General features: G+C 58.2%; 2 protein-coding genes across 2 annotated transcripts in view; both read left to right on the top strand.

Moving 5' to 3' along the window:
• cacna1ba (calcium channel, voltage-dependent, N type, alpha 1B subunit, a) overlaps positions 1-1884 on the top strand; it is a 65909-nt gene extending 64025 nt beyond the window's left edge. Inside the window, exon 51 of the mRNA XM_039775812.1 lies at positions 746-1884. Within this exon, the coding sequence (XP_039631746.1) occupies positions 746-1249 (504 nt within the window). The 3' untranslated portion in view covers positions 1250-1884. The remainder of the gene's footprint in view (positions 1-745) is intronic.
• Positions 1885-2725: 841 nt separating this feature from the next.
• The window catches only part of LOC120542627 (collagen alpha-1(I) chain-like), a 36793-nt gene continuing 23316 nt past the window's right edge, over positions 2726-16202 (top strand). The window contains exons 1-10 of the mRNA XM_039775214.1: positions 2726-2837; positions 6100-6244; positions 6326-6484; positions 6615-6810; positions 7163-7282; positions 7943-8020; positions 12620-12758; positions 13312-13841; positions 14696-14740; positions 14832-14951. Coding sequence (XP_039631148.1) covers positions 2726-2837; positions 6100-6244; positions 6326-6484; positions 6615-6810; positions 7163-7282; positions 7943-8020; positions 12620-12758; positions 13312-13841; positions 14696-14740; positions 14832-14951 — 1644 coding nt within the window. The remainder of the gene's footprint in view (positions 2838-6099; positions 6245-6325; positions 6485-6614; positions 6811-7162; positions 7283-7942; positions 8021-12619; positions 12759-13311; positions 13842-14695; positions 14741-14831; positions 14952-16202) is intronic.

Genomic DNA, 16202 nt, shown 5'->3' on the forward strand with positions numbered 1-16202 from the left:
AGGGTGATCATGCAGTATGTGGGCGGGGCCAGTGACATCCAGTGACATCCAGCGGAGAATCGGAAAGGCAGTGACAGGTAGAGAAGAGACGGGCACAAGTGTAAAGAGGAGGTGATGCAGCTTGGTGCCAGGTGGGCACTCGCTGGAATGGTTCGGGTAACCCACACGTGGAAGCTGCAGTGGCGCGTCTAGGGGTGTCTGTGGGGTGAGAGGAGATGGGCTGGCAGGACGGTGAGGTGTGGGTTGAGTGGCAGAAACGTTTGTCAGGTGAACAGTTGGTGGGGACACAGAGTGGCAGGAGGAGAGAAGAAGATGGGGTACGTGCGGAGCAGGTGGGTGACATTAAGGGACAGTGACAGAGCAGGCGGGCGGCGACAGGAGTGAGCATTCTGGGCAGGTAGACGTCCCACGAGAAGGAAGTGACAAGCAGGCGGGTGGCGGATCGTCAGGTGGGCACTCAGTGAATGGGTATGTGGCCGTGGGCGCCCTGGGTGGCCTCTAGGCGGCGCCAGTGTCACTAATCAGGCCACATTCTGTGGCGGTGGGACGTGTCCTCGTCCTTTATCCTGCTCCCCGTTCTTCACTCTCTCTCTCTCTCTCTCTCTCTCCCCCCTCTGTGTGTCGGACCCCCATGCTCTCACCTGTCTGCTCCCCTTGCTTGTCGTTTCTCTTTCTCAATGGCGCCCCCTGTCTGCTGTGTGTGTTTGTGTCTCGTCTCATCTGCTCTGTTCCCATTTTCGTGTAGGGCAGTGGTTCGGTTAGCGGGAGTCCCGTGATGCTGACCTCCGGTGCCAGTACGCCCGGGCGAGGGCGCCGCCAGTTGCCGCAGACGCCCACGACCCCTCGGCCAAACGTGACCTACAGGACGGCCAACTCGTCGCCCATCCACTTCGGCTCGTCCGGACCGCCGGTCGGCTTCTCTCCGGGCCGGCTGAGCCGAGGCCTGTCGGAGCACAACGCTCTGCTACGCGGCGGGACGGACCCTCAGAACCACGCCAGCGTCCTGGTGAACCGCATCAGCTCGGACCCCTACCTGGGGCAGCGGGACGACTACGACAGCCTCACCGAGGACACTCTGACCTTCGAGGACGCCGTGGCCTCCAACGCGGGCCGCCACTCCCGGACGTCCTACCTGGGCCAAGGGGTCCCCAACGGCTACCACTACAGCCTGGGGGTGAACGCCGGGCCCGGGCCCGGCGGCAGGGGGCGCCACTACCGCGCCGACGCAGACGAGGAGGACTGGTGCTAGCAGATGGCTCTCCCGCGGCAGGAGACATTGATGAGTTTTATCATCGGGGTGGGGGGCCGGGCAGTGCCCCCTTCCGCTCCCCTAGCGGGCAGAGACAGCGTCCAAATACCAAGTGCCTAAACTACTGGGATGTCAGCAGGGCGGCGAGGCGCGGGCTCTGGGGTCGACACGGGCACCGGCGAGTCTCGCCCGCTGACTTCCCTCGCTGTGGGCTCCAGCGAAAACCCGTGACCAAATGTTTTGTAGAAAGCCCCTGGCAGGGTGGGTGGGTGGGGGCGTACCGAGTGCATGCGGGGCGGGCAGGTGGGCGGCCGCCGCGCCCTTCAGTGTTTGCATGTCCAGGACCTCGGCGCTGTGCATGGGAGACAGCCGACCGACGACTGTTGCGCATCCTCTTCGTATTTTTTGATACCGTATTCATCACTCGTTCATTTTTAAGGATCTTTGATAAAAAAGGAAATGGAGTTTTGTCGGAAGCTTTCTACTTCGTGAAGCCGGCGGGTCCAACCAGGCAGGGCGCCCTCGCTTTGCCGTCTGATCCCGTTTCTCAGTTTCTCGGTTTCTCCTCACTTGTTTCTAAAGCTCCATTTTTGTACCTGAACGACCAATGAAATAAAAGCGAACTTCAAACGTGACTCTCGGCTGTGCGGCCTGCTTTGTTCTGCACGGTGGCGCCGCCTACAGGCCTGAAGGGGAACTGCGAGCCGGGAGGGAGGGGGGGGGGTTATTCAAGTGGGAGGTTTGGGGTTAGCGTGGCAGGAACCAATCAAGGAGGAGAACACGAAGGGCCCACGAGGAAAATGACACAGGTGGTCCTCAAGTGGTCCCTCCGTCTCTCTTCTCTTAGGACGTGGTCTTTGATGCCAGGAGATCACAAGACCCCCAAGGATGAAGTGAACAGTCTGAGGCCACAGCTGCTGCTCATTGTCGCTAATTGTTCCCTCCAGCAGATGACCGCAGTGAGGGGTTCCTTGACATTCGGGATCAAAGACTTGCTGTCCTGTGCCAGGGAGTCGTCCTCGCCCGCTCCTTGGGGTCTCCATGTTACACTGGTGGGAGGCACAGTCAAAACTCAGGTGAGGTGGTCGAAGTAGCCACAAAAAAAAAAAAGAGACCAGGGCGGCGGTGCCCGTGGTGTGCCATACAACCCCTCACAACTCGACCCCTCCCGTAAACCCCGTCAGGTGCCTTACAAGCTCCTCCCCTCGACCACCAAAGCAAACCCCGCGAGCAGCCGAACTGCTTATGTCCACTGGCTGCGCTCCGAAGACCCTCCCTGCCCGGCCCAGTGGCTTCGACTCTCCGGCTCAACGTTCATTTCTCGAGTCGGGACGTCACGACCCTCGGGGGGAGGAGGAGGAGGAGGAGGAGGGGGCGACGGAAAGAGTGAGGAAGGGGCGGCCGAGGCGGACAGGAGCGCAGCGCAGCGCAGCACAGCACAGCACAGCAGGCAGACAGACAGGCAGACAGGCAGACATGGAGCGGCGCACGGGGCTTGTGATTCTGCTGTTCGGACTCGCCGCGGCCGCGCCTGGCCAAAGAGCCGCAGAGCCCACCGAGCCCACCGAGGAGGGCTCCGCTGCGTCGGGTAAGTGTGGCGCCTCGGCCGAGCGTGTCGCGTGCGCGCAGGTGAGCTGGGGGACCAGGGGTGGCGGGGCTTCGCGACCTGCGCCACCGATTGTGTCCCACCCAGGACGTCCCGTCAGCACGTGGGCTCGCACAGGTGACCGCCGAGCGCGCGCGCACACGTCCCCGGTGCGCCGGGCTGGGGTCTGGAGGTGGAGACGCTATGGAGCGAGCTGGACGGGCTTGGTGGACACACAGTACCTGGTGGTCGGGGGTGGCAGGAAAGACCCAAAGACTTCTCAGGAAGCCTGCCTGGCGGGCCAATGGACTTGAACTTGCAGGGCTGGCAGGTGGTGAGCGATGAGCGGCAGCGCCCTCGCCGTTTACTGCTGGCCTCCGTCCCAGTTTTCCATGAGGTCCTCCCTCGACATCTCGAGAAGATCGCTCTCTGGAGGACCACCAGAGCAGATGGCGTCTGGACGGCGGAGTGGCCGCAGCTGCGGGAGGCGCACCCCCTGAAAGGAGCTATATGTGGGGGGTGTCGAGCAGGACACGGGGGTCGTGGGATGAGGGGTCCGGGTACTGAGAACTGAAAGGGTCGGGGCTCATCAGCCTGCCATTTTTGGGGTCCAACCCAGTGACATTTCAAAGAGTCCAGTTGGGGGGTTCAGTCCACTGACATTCAGAAGGCTCTGATTTGGGTGGTCCATTTTTGACCAGGTTGGCCCAAACTGAGACCCCCCATATCCCAGCCATGAGATGTGAGCCTCCAGCAGCTAAGGAGAAAGGTTTTCTTGTAGGGGCGTCCATGTTGGGTCCTAGTGGGGGTCCGCAAGTCTCACACTCTGTACCCATGCAAGCTGATGCCCTGTGTTGTTTACCCCAAAGCCATGCCAACTCCAGCAACTCCAGGGTGGGCACTACCTTGTGCCCTATGCTGCCAGGGTCTGCCCTGCTGCCCCTAACTTGGATTAAGTGGGGTCTATGATGGACAGAGAGGTGTAAAGTCGATGCCATGGAGTTGGCACTGCAGATGTCTACACTGGCATACAGTTTTGAGGTCACTGGACAGCTGTCCACCTGCACCCTCTTGTCCCACCTGTGGTTCTTTCTTTTCCGGCACCTTGGTGGTCTCGGGTCAAACCTGGCATGTGGAGCAGGTCAACTCAAGTTCGGGCACAGCCCCTCACTGCCACCTGTGCTGGAGCAGAAGGGGTGGTGACCAGTGCTGAATTCCATCTGCTTGACCTGCATCTTCTGGTCAGCCATCACCTTCAGAGGAGAACCCCCCACCCAAAGAGATGCCACTCTTCAGGTGTTTTTGGCGGCTCAGATTCCTCCCCCACAGTGCCCCTGCCACCCCACCCCACCGACGGGCGACGTGATTAGGTGCCATCCTTCTTCTTGAACCCTCCAGGAGAAGCTCGTAAAAGCAGCCAGAAATGCCAGGAATGCACCAATCATGTGGGGTCCCCCTTTTGGTACCGGGGGGCTGCATCATACATACCTGCCTGTGTGCCATGCTATGCCATGCCATGTGCTAGACCAGGCAGTGCCCATGACCGGAGGATGACGGCGTCTCACTTGACCCCAGCTGTGGTGTAAGGACGATTACGAGTGGGCGGCTCAGGGTGCTGAAGAAATGGGCACGATGGTCAGGGGGCTTGTGATGGCAGCACGATACCCAGACAGCTGGCACCTTTACCCGTGTTCACAGTTGGGGAGCAGGCTGGTCAAGTGGCTCCCAGGCCCGATTTGAACCCGCAGTCCGTGACTCAAACTGGCAGCATATGTCGCTGTGTGGGGTGCAGCGGGCCATAGGAAGGAGGGTCTCGGCCATTTCTCCTGTCCTCACGTCGGCCCGCCTTTCATTCTTCCATCTGCTCACATCTGGCCGGTGACCGCGTGGCCTGACCCTGAGTGGACGGGGTGCCACATCCACACAAGATGAGCCCCTCCTGGCCGGCCAGTGCCCGTGGGGACAATCCGTCACTTGAGCAGTTTAATGGCAGCACAAGTTTCCTGCCTGTAGGACCCCAAGCACAGCTGCCAGCCCCCTTAAGGCCACTCATTCACATTCTTCACCAGGGGGCCGTTGGGATTTTAAGAAGACGGCGGTTACAAGTGTCTGCGTCCTGCAGCTGGGAGGGGGCACCACAGCCAGAATGACATGAAGATGGGTCGCCTGGCTTGATGTTCCTAGTGGTCTTCAAGCTGATGCCCCCCTCCTCTCTGATGCCCAGGTATTGTGCTGCTTAGTCACCCACATGAGGGTGCCCTGCTCGACATGCAGCACTCTGGTGACACTTAGTGGCCTTCTGGTGAGCACCACACTGGCATCTCCACCTATGGGAAACTTTATGCTGGTGGGGTCTGAGGTGGGCGTCCCGTAAAGGGCAGGGAAAGGATTCAGCTGTCCACTTGTCACCCGCCTGCCCTCCAGCACCCCCTGTGTGGCCTCCTGGACTTCAACCCTACACGGCAGGGCACTGGGCAGCCTAACATCTCGGTGAACTCCTTCATCACGTCGCTTGTGCCCACAGAGTGCAGCCACAGTCCTTCATGTGCCATTCCAGATGCCCCCTTGTGTCATTTTCCCATTTATCTGCCCAGTTTCAGGGTTTTGCAGAGGCACACAGAAGCCCACCAAGAGCCCCACCAGAGGACTCCTGGCAGAGTGGTGACTTGTGACTCGCCCACCTCCTCCTACTGCTCTACTGGGACCACTGCTGGTGACACCTACTGCTAAATGACCAAATCTCGATGACCTCCTCTTCCAGGGCCGTGTGGGGGTCTCGTCCCGCCGCCCCACCTCTCAGAGTGCAGTTGGTTTGAATCTTGAGGTCCCTGAGTGTCACGCCAGGTCACCGTGGGGCAGGTGGCTCATCATTCAGTTTCCACTCAGGTTGTGCTTTGATGCCATCGCCCACCTGCCATCTGCTTTTAACATCACAGGGTTATGAGGGGTGGGTGGTGGCACCACCTGGTGGCAGAGCCATGGTCACTGCACTTGTGGACTGGTCGTTTTTCTGTCACTGTTCTCAGTGAGTGACAAGGGGCATGTCACTTTCACTTGTGTGCCAACTTGTTCTAGATCTTTCTATGCCCATCACTGAGTGGTCCCCACCAAAGCCTCAAAGACCTGCGTGATGGAGAGCCAGCAGGGCGTGGTGGTTGTCCATCTATAAATTTAATGCCCATGGCTGACCTGCAGTGGGCACAGCTCCTCAGACCAATCAGGTCACCCCCTACAGGACGGCTCATGGCCCCCCTTTTTGTTCCAGGTGATGTGGACTTACTGGATTTGATCTCCACACATGCGCCAGCTCATGCCAACTTCTCGCTGCCCTCTGAGTGGGCTTGCCGTGTCCTGCACATCGGGCACTACTCCACCCTCAGCCTCCCCGCCAGCACGGCCTTCTTGATGGGGTAGGTGCTTCGGGTGGGCACACCATGTGGTGAGGGCATACTGGGCACATTGTTTGCTCTTTCTCTCTTTCTTTTTCTCAGATTCTCAGATGAATTCAGCCTGTTGATTCACATGCGGTGTGTGCCACAGGACGATGCCAGCCTGCTTGCTATCCTGAACCCACTTGGCACAGTGCTTCTGCAGATCCGGCTCAGCCCCAGTGCTCTGACCTTCATCACCACTAGGAGGAGGCATTACGAGTGAGTTGTACCACCTGGTGGCTGGAGCCAGTGAAGAGTGGGCACAGTGGGCACTAACCTCTCTGACTTTGGGTGCGGGATGGTTTCTGGTTCCAGGTCTGCCTGAAGTGTTTTTATCCTCTTCTGACAGGTTTCCAGTCTCCATACTGATGGATGGTGCTTGGCACCGTGTGGCACTGGCTGTTTCCTTGGGAAGGCTTGAGTTCTATGTGGACTGCCAGCTGGTAGAGAGTGTGGACTGGAAGAACTACGTTGGCATGGAGATCTCGCATGAGAGCCTGTTGGTCCTTGGTGGGATTATTGAGACATTTGACGTACCCTTTGAGGTGAGAGTGGCATATATAATGCCACCATATTCATCTACTGGCACACCTGCCCCTTCAAAGATCTTCATGTGGATGCTGTGCCCAGCTCACCTGGTGACACTTACCACTGCCAGTCTGGGCCTGATTCCACAGAAACACCCTAAGAAGTCTGGCACTGACAAATTCCTCCAACAGATGGCAGCAAAGTGCCATCCTGGTGCCTGACCAGAGCCTCTTCCAGGCTGGCAGCTCACTGGTTTCTCATGCAGCATCCCTGGGTGCCTGCTTGGTTTTCACCAGGTGAGGTGCAGGCTGGCACCACTCTGCTGCCAGCTCAGTAGACCCCCTGATTGTGTGTATCTTCCTTTCACAGGGATCTCTGCAACAGCTGACCTTTGCCCTCGGGGACCCCGATGCGGCCCGCCATCAGTGCAGATCGGCCAGTGCCCGCTGCGGAGGAGCCGCCAGGAGCAGCCGGTCCCAGACGGATGAGGTAGGAGCCGATGGGCGCGGGCGCCGCTCTTCTGTGACTCAGAAGCTGTGGGGCCTCGGGGGGCCATCCTGTTGATCAGATGATAAACACAGGGTGCCGTGTAATACAAGAGCTTAATGTGCCCCCGAGGGGCTGCTGCCAGCGCACAGATTTATTACGCCAGCCTGTCTGGGGAATTTTACACTTGCCATTTGTCAAAGACAAGAGACAGGCGGCACCCGCATCTGCCTCACATGGCACTGGACCCTCGGGTCACCACCCAGAGTTCAAATGGCGAGGTCAGAGTGCTGCCTGTGAGGGAGGTGTAAGGCACTCTATTAAGAAGCCAGAGTTGGCATCTTCACTGGCACCTCACTGTTTTGTGCAGTGACCTCAGAACGCAGGTGTAATATAGCGCCTTTCATTACAGAGAGAGCATTCTGAATACGACATAAGAGCATGGCAGGAGTTCAGTTAGGCTGTGCCAGTGGGCATGAAAAGGGCACCACAAAGGGGGGACTTCGTCTGAGCTGCACTTTGACAGGAGTCTGACGTCACTGAGTGGGTGACTCGAGAGCTGGGCAGCCGGTCACACACACACACACACACACACACACACTTGAGACCCCCCCGCTGTCCTCCTCTGCCCGGTCACTCAGTTTATTCTCATGTCCCCTTTAGGGTCTCCTGCCCTTTTCCAATGACCTTGAAGACCTGCTGCGCCTCCCGGTGGTCACCTCTGCGTCTGCCCAGCCCACGGTGAGTAGCCCTGAGCTTCTTGGATCGGGGGCTTCTGCTGCCCCATCGGAGTCGTGATGCCAGGCAGCCAAACCTCCGGTGATATCGTGTCTCCGAGAAAGGCACTATATCAGGCGGAGGAGCGGCTGCTCCAGAGGTCAGGCCCCCGGTGTCAGGTGCCCCCCTGCCCCTCCCGCCGTAAATCTTGACCTGCTGTCGGCCCCTCCCTGGTGTGGGGGCTGCTGGGTGGAATGATAAACACGGCAAATTCCTTTGAATTGTGTGTCATCAGCGGGCGAGTGACGCATCGTGTCAGGAGTGAAGCCTCGGCATGTGACGACTTGCGGCCTGCAGCTGGTGGGCAGCGCGCAGACACACACATGGAGAAGCGGAGCCAAGACCACCATGTGCCCATGCTGTGGTGCCCTCTAGTGGCCAAGGGGTGGCCCACCCTGGGCTCCTCGCCCGCCGTTCTGGCAGCCCCTCAGCGCCGCTCTATTTTAAGTCTGATAATTGCTGGCTTGAGGTCGGTGACTTTTGGTGGAAGTGACAACAGCGGGGAGGACAAGGCGCTACTGTCACGCGAGGGGGACGCACTGACTGACTGACTGACTGACTGACGGACTGACCGACTGACCAGGGCTGACTCTGGATGTTGGGACAAACTGGCCATACAGCGGTCCAACTGGGCTGGGTTGCCATTTCTGGACCTCACCTGGCTGCCCACTTGTCTACTCCTCAGCCTGACCCCGGTCCAGGTGGGCACGCCAGCCAGCGTTCAGTACCTCGGTGGGCACTCCGAGACCGGCCAGCAGACGTCAGCTCATCGTTTGGCAGTGAAAGTGTTAAGAGGGGAAGCCGAGGGTCACAGGAATTCCTTGTAATTGCGGAATGAGCGACGTTGACAAATGAGCCCCCCGGAGCGGCCAAGATGTTCCGTCATTTGTCAGCTCGAGGAGGGCAGAGGAGCAGGAAGAGCTGCAGGGAGGAAAGGAAACCAGCGGGCCTCGGCCTGCTGAGGCCTACAGGCAGATGGCGAGTCCGGCGCAGACCCCCAGTGTGTCCATGCCCCCCTTTCTTTGCCTCCATGTCTCCTTTGTGTCTCACAGCCCCCTCTCACTCCACATAATCCCCCCAGCCTTTCACCCTCAATGTCACAATGTCATTTCAGAGCCCCCAATGTGTCCCCCATTTCAAATTCTGAGTCCCCAGTGGGTCAACAACCCTCACTTTGACTTCTGAACCCACCACCCCCCCCGCTCACCAGTGTGCCCCCGACTTCTCCAGCCCGTGCACTGGGCCTGTCCTGCCCCCATAGTCAGCATTGTCCACTCTCGCCATGACCTTTGGCCCCGAGGGTCTTTGTCTGGGTCTTCAGGACCACCAGCGGACATCAGCGGAGTCCTTGTCCCCTCCCGTCAGCCTCTGATCCTTCTCTCCATGTCCATCTCAGGGCGCGGCCCTCCTCAGACCGCCGTGCCAACTCCTCGGGCCGCTCGCTTGTGGGAAGTGGGAGTGGCCGGCCCACCGCGATGCTAAATCGGTCGCTCTGCCCGTGCCAGCACCTCGCCCAGCGGACGGCCCTTCTAATTAGGTGCCCTCAGCGGAGGCGGCTGGCTGCTGGCCCGTGTTGAGGCTGTGCTGGGCGGGACCGCCATTAATGCGCTTGACCCCAAAAGCTGGCTGCGTACTTACGAGCGAGCGAGATGAGCTGAGGGCGGTCGCCAAAGTCGGGGGGCTCGTCCTGTTTCGCTTTGAATTATCTTTCTCGTTTTAGGGGCTTTTCTGTGGGAAAATGCAGCTGATTGGAAACAGAGCCCGTCTCCGGGGACTGGCTGATCTGGGAGTGATTAGCCCCCCTGCATTCCAGAGCCGGGCACGAAAGGATCTGGACTGGGGTCCTGAGAGCTCACTTACTCGCCACCTGCAGCCCACCTGGTGGATGTTTGACTATATAGCGCCTTTCCTATCGAGCCCCATCATGAAGTCATTCCCAGCTGATTACAGGTAGTGGGGTACCAACCGAAAGGCAGGGCATCAAATGGCCATTCCAGTTAGGGGGCACCAGAGAGGTGCAGAGAGGTGGAGGGTTCAAGTTAATCCTGGACTGGATGCCAGCGGAATACGGCAAACTCCTGCTGGGCATGGAGACTCGAGACCACCTGGCCATCAGCCTGGCACCAGAAAGAAGTTCAGGCTGTTGACTGCAACAGAGAACAGTGTAGTCGGCAGGATTTGGGAAGGGCACGTAGGACTGAGTGGGCTTGTGGTGGGCATGGAGCAAATTACTGAGATGAAACCCTTTAAGGAGGGTCCGGATGAGACCTTGGGAGAGCCGAGCGATGAGCTAAACAAACGATCGACAAGTGGACTGAGCGGCCGGTTTCTAAACGTCTCGTGTGAGGGGCAGGGATTGAGCAGCAGTTTGATGGGACGTCCTGCGACCATCGTGCTGTCCAGCGGTGGAAGTGGACGCCATCAGCACACAAGGAGATCGGGTGGATGTGAGGAGACAAATTTGAATTAAGAACGGGAGAGAGAATGGCCCTCAGGATGAAGAAGATGGCCACGGCCTGACCCCAGGACCACCATGGTCAGAGGAGCCAGCTGGACAGCCACCAGGGACAACACAGCCATCCTAACCCCAGAGCCACGTGACGATGAGCGGTAAACCCACACAACCCTGGCCAGACAAGCCAGGGTTAATAATGGGAGGGCAAATCAGACTGGACAGATGCCCCCTTGTGGCCGCAGGATGAACAGCACCAGCAAAGTCTCAAGGAGGCTTCTGACGGGACACCTGACTCCCACCAATGAAGCTGCAGCAGATACAAATGACAGCCCACCTTGAGTGGACCCCAGAGGCCACATGACGTCGATAAATCCAGGCATATCATCACTGCATATTTGTGCCATGTAAAGTGGGCACCGAGGAGGTGCCATTGAGCCTAACAAATAGAACCATCAAATCCCAAGATGGAAACTCCAGACTGGCAGACCACCTGGACAGGATGTGGCCCGTCAACACCCCGAGGGATCACAGTGAGTGTCAGGGTGACGCGGAGGAGGGTGGGCAGCCAGCCTGGTCACAAGGAAGTTCAAAACATGAGTGGTGGGGGTCATCAAGGTCAGTCATGAAGTGGTCTGGCAGGCTCAGGCCATTGGGGGGTAAGCTGGTGGTGCCAGACATGAAACCCGTAATGTGACAGAAGTTAAGTTCACAGCAGGATGGCGGCCAGTGGGGTCAGGCTTCAGGCAAGGGGTCAAGCTGGCGACATCGGTCACTCGCCTGTGTGAGGCTGCTGCCCACTCCAACGGACTCAGACCTGACGTAACTTGGCAGCGTCCAGCGGGGTCAGAGGTTCTGTATGAGCGCCGTGGCGAGGGGCCGAGTGACAAGTCCAGGGGCTGCCAACCCACGGTGTCTCTTCTGAGCTCACACTTGGCCGCTGTCTTCGGCGGTCTGCTGTGTGTGTGTGTGTGTGTGTGTGTGTGTGTGTGTGTCTCTGCACCCGCCTGCCCATCCGCCCGCCTGTGTGCGAGTCAAGCGCCGATGGCAGCCCGAGAGCAGTGGGCAGGGCTTGCTGACGGCCGTCTCTGTCTCTGCCTGCCTGCTTCGCTCCTCAGTCATGTGGGACCCTCGCTGGATCGTCTGCTGCTCTCTTCTGGTGGTCCTGCTTCTCGTGGTCTCGCGGTCAGAGGCCGACACCCAGGTAAGGTCCTGGATTGGTGGGGGTCCCTCCGTCACGTGCCGAGTGTGATGAGAAATGGGCTGGCGTGCCGGGGGTCTGCTCGTGTCTGGACTTGACTGGGCTGGAGTGCACGGGGGGCTCTGCCTCCAACTGACCACTGTTGTTCATGTTGATTTGCTGCTTCCTGCACTTTCACTGGAGGTCACCGGGGGGTCGTGGGGGGGCAGAGGGGCCGTGTCAGCACCTGTCCAGGTGGGGGCAGACCTGAGCACTTGCTGTGCACCTGGTGGCCCCGGCATTGTGATAACAACTCAGCAGCTGCGAAAACAGCGAGGTGGCGACGGGCAGGCAGGCGACGGGCAGGCAGCGGCAGCGGCGGGCAGGCGGCTGATTTATGGCACAGCGCCTTTGTGTTGACAGCTCGCTGTTCAGGGCTGTGCTAGAGCTGGCGGTCAGCTGAAAGTCTCCTGCCAGCTATCTGGGTGTCCATGGTGGCACTTGGGCACTGGAGGAAGATACTGAGTGACCAGCTGAGCGGGTGGCCTCACTAACCTCACTGGCACACCCACTTAAGCTCAGCTCAGTGACAACGGCAGAGCAGCTGGCAGCTCAGAGCTGAAGTGACCACCAGTGAATCACCCAGGGGGTCCACCTCATGCAGTAAACTCTTTGAATACCTGCCAACCCTGAGAGGGAGACGAGATGCATCCAGTGCCTAGCCCAGTGCCACTGTCCAGTAGGACCCGTGCCCAGTGGTAGAGCAGTAGTGGATGCCACTAGCATGGGCTACAACCACCCACCCAATACCTTCCTGCTTCACACTCTGAGATTCATCAGGCTGGTCGCATGGCGTGACCCTCTTGTCCAGCGGGCACAGCCCCACCAGCCACCCTCCCATGGCCACTGACTCTATGTGTTCTTCTTCCAGGATTCTGCAGCTGAGTCCCTGAAGCCGCACATTTGGCTGTCACCGGACTCGCAGACCCCAGAGGGACATGAGGACGTCTTCACTGAACAAGACACTCCAGTGCCAAGAGGCCGCGGGGACGTCTTTGTCCTGGAAGAAGGTGCGTAACCAGTCTGCCCAGTGGAATTGTCAGGGTCCCCAGTCCAGCCCCCTCACCCCCACTGCTGCCCCCTGCTGGGCTCCTTGCTGAACTCCCACCCCAAGCAGTGCCCAGCCCACCAGCACATCAGCCCTAACGAAACTGGACTGTGGCCAGCATGGAGGAAGTCTGCCCTCTGGTGGTTGTGCTGTGAAATGCACGTCCACTACCCAAAAGCCCTGCAGCCCCCAGCTTTGTGTCCAGTGTTACTGCTGCCCCCCAGTGCCATGACCAGTGATGCTCCTGCTCTTCAGTTCCTCTACACAACTTCGCTGCTGTCCTCTAGTGGTCCTTCCTAGTATTATTAGTGCCCCCCCAGTGCTTCTACCCAGTTCATCTGCTTCCCCCTTATACCTGTGCCCAGCAGCACTGTTGCCCCCTAGTGCTTCTGCCAGGTATTACTATCGCCCCTAGTGGTTCTTTCTGGCATTACTGCTGCCCCCTTGTGGACACCACTCGCCACTGGCATGCACACTTAGACCATCGCTGCTCACCGTTTATTTTTCTGTTTCAGACTCCACTGTTCACCAGACTGGACACATCCACCCTTCCTCTGCGGGCACTGGACTGTCCACCTCCACAAAATCTGACCCCGCGTCCAAACTGCTTGATGAGAACGTCACCACCGACAAGCTGAAAGGCGACACGCGCTCCTCACCCAGCAAACCGTCTGGCAGTGTCCTCGACGTGGACAAGCAGCTGTCCAGCACTGGCTTCACGGGCAGCAAGACGGCAACAGAGGACTTGGGGCACAAAATGCCTCCCCAGGTGCCTGACACCTCACTGCTACTGGAGGAAGAGCTCCTGGTGGCACCTCTGCTGCCCAGCACCCCAAGGCCAGCTGCCAAGGAGGCGGAGTCCAAGAAGGGCAACTTCAGCCGCAGTGGTCAGCAACCTGAAGAGGGCAGAGTGGCTCCCATCGGGGTGCCCAAGAGCGTCCCCTACCAGCAAGGCAGGAAGGACACGATGGTTCAAGGGGTCGATGGCAAGATGTACCACCTGAGGCCAGGTCCACCAGGGCCGATGGGACCAGCAGGAAAACCAGTGAGTAGAGCAGGCGGTGCCATCTGGAGCTCCTACCCTGACTGGCCCAAGTGTCTGTCAAGTGCTCCATGGGGGTGAAAGGCGCTATACAGCCTTTGTGTTGCTCATTTTTCTGCTGGTGTCCCTCCTCTCGGACCGCCACTGACACTTGTCACTCTAGAGGTGGACAGTAATTGCCAGCAGTTTTCAGGCACAAGTGGACATGCAGGCCATTTAATAGGAAAATAGTGTGCTGACCAACTGGCTGGCACCAAAGGTGGGCACAAAACATTAGGGTAACTAGTCTTTAGGATGGGCAGAGTCCAGCTCAATAGGGGTCACACTGGAGTGCAGCATCTGCAATGGTGTGTCCAGTCTGTGTCCACTTGGCTTTTAAAGGGGACAGCACCTCGTACGGCATGACTAGTCTGTCCACAGCACTGTAACTGGGGGCCAACATCTCTGATGATGTGTCCCACTGGTCTGTGTCCCACCACTCCATGTCCCTCCAATCCATGTCCCACCAGTCTGTGTCCCTCCAATCCATGTCCCACCAGTCCGTGTCCCACCAGTCCGTGTCCCACCAGTCTGTGTCCCACCACTCCATGTCCCTCCAATCCATGTCCCACCAGTCTGTGTCCCTCCAATCCATGACCCACCAGTCTGTGTCCCGCTAATCCGTGTCCCACCAGTCCGTGTCCCTCCAGTCCGTGTCCCACCAGTCTGTGTCCCTCCAGTCTGTGTCCCTCCAATCCATGTCCCACCAGTCTGTGTCCCACCAGTCTGTGTCCCTCCAGTCCGTGTCCCACCAGTCCGTGTCCCACCAGTCCGTCTCCAGACTCCAACTCCCCTTCTTTTCACTCTTCTGACTGCAGGGCTGCCGAGGCAGAAGAGGCCATCCAGGGTTCAAAGGCAATAAGGTGAGTGGACCCAGCAGGACCCCCGGCCTGACTGACTGACCAGCGATGGACACTTCCTGTCCTGTCCCTTCACGTCTGCTATCTATTGTAGGGAGACCAAGGGATGATGGGCCGACCAGGGGCCACTGGAGACCCTGGCCCCCCTGGTCCAGCAGGACTCCCGAGTTTCTACCTTTGGAGGAACACCGCAGAAGAATGGCTGGCCTTCCAAGTGAGTAAATGAAGGGTGGGGGGCGTTAAGATGGCAGTGGGGGCCACGTGAGATATGGCAGCTGAAGGGCAGCCGGGCATGAAGTAAGCACTGCCACCCTGCCAGCTTTTAAATGGAGTAAGTGGCACTCTACATGGCTATATAGTGCCTTTCAGATTTTTCCCGCCTTCTGTCGATGTGCAGTGGGACCACTGGGCCTGGCAGTGTGGCGTGTGAGGGAGCCACCTGCTGGACACTTGTTGTAATTACATGTATGTTTGGTGGGACGTGTGATTGACATGGCAGGCACGCAGGGTCACAGTGGTACAGCCTGGCAGGAAGGAGTGCCAGTCCATTGCAGGAGGTGAAACTAAATGTCTGGTGACATATAGCGCCTTTTATTTCTTAAGTGTGGGTGGACAGTGAGATGGTCAGTTGCTCTGATGTCCTGAGAAGTCTTGAGATTTTTAGTGCACACACCAGTGCCCAGCTTGTTGGCACTCAGCTCTGGTGCTTTGGTTTAAAACCCCCACAATGAGTACTTGTGGGTTGTGCCTTGGAAATCTGCTTTGAAAGGTGCCCATCATGGACTGTGTTGTCTGTGCCATCTTTAGGTGGTTCATCTGGTCTGCCCATCATATAGCGCCATGCCCTCATGCTCTACAATCAAAACGAGCCACTCATCTGTTAAGAACTCTGGGGCCGAAGTGGCAGCTGCTCACACATCCACTTTTGGTCTTGGCTGTTGAAAGGCGCTATATAATACCAATGTAGGTATGAAAGGCGCTATATAAGGAGTTGGCTATGACTGGCACCATCAGTCTGTCACACAGAGTCCTTTATACAGGCTTTGACTTATATAGTGCCTCTCATGTTATCGACCTTTGACTTATATACAGTAGTGCCTTTTGTGTTTCAGGTTTTATTGTCTTATGCAGATAACAATGGAGCAACATCAGCAGTGATGAGACCCCTGCCTGTCCAGCTGACTAAATCTGTTTACCTGTGTTGTGTATCGTGCCTTGGTCTGTCTGTCGAAGACATCGATGTGAAAGGCATGCTAAGAATAACAAGAATTCATTTATATAGCGCCTTTCCCGTGTGATTAAGAAGCCTCAGATAGGTGACCAGATAGGAAAGGCGCTATATAAGACAGGTAAACAAACAGCTTCATAGACACAGGGCCTTTCTGAGCCCTCCAGCAGCTATCATCCAGTGTGAACTCAGAACCTTTGAGGGGTCAGCAATGAAGCCCACCCGGCTGTAGGGGCA

The sequence above is a fragment of the Polypterus senegalus genome, chromosome 13 (assembly GCF_016835505.1).
Source record: "Polypterus senegalus isolate Bchr_013 chromosome 13, ASM1683550v1, whole genome shotgun sequence".
Classification (NCBI taxonomy): domain Eukaryota; kingdom Metazoa; phylum Chordata; class Cladistia; order Polypteriformes; family Polypteridae; genus Polypterus; species Polypterus senegalus.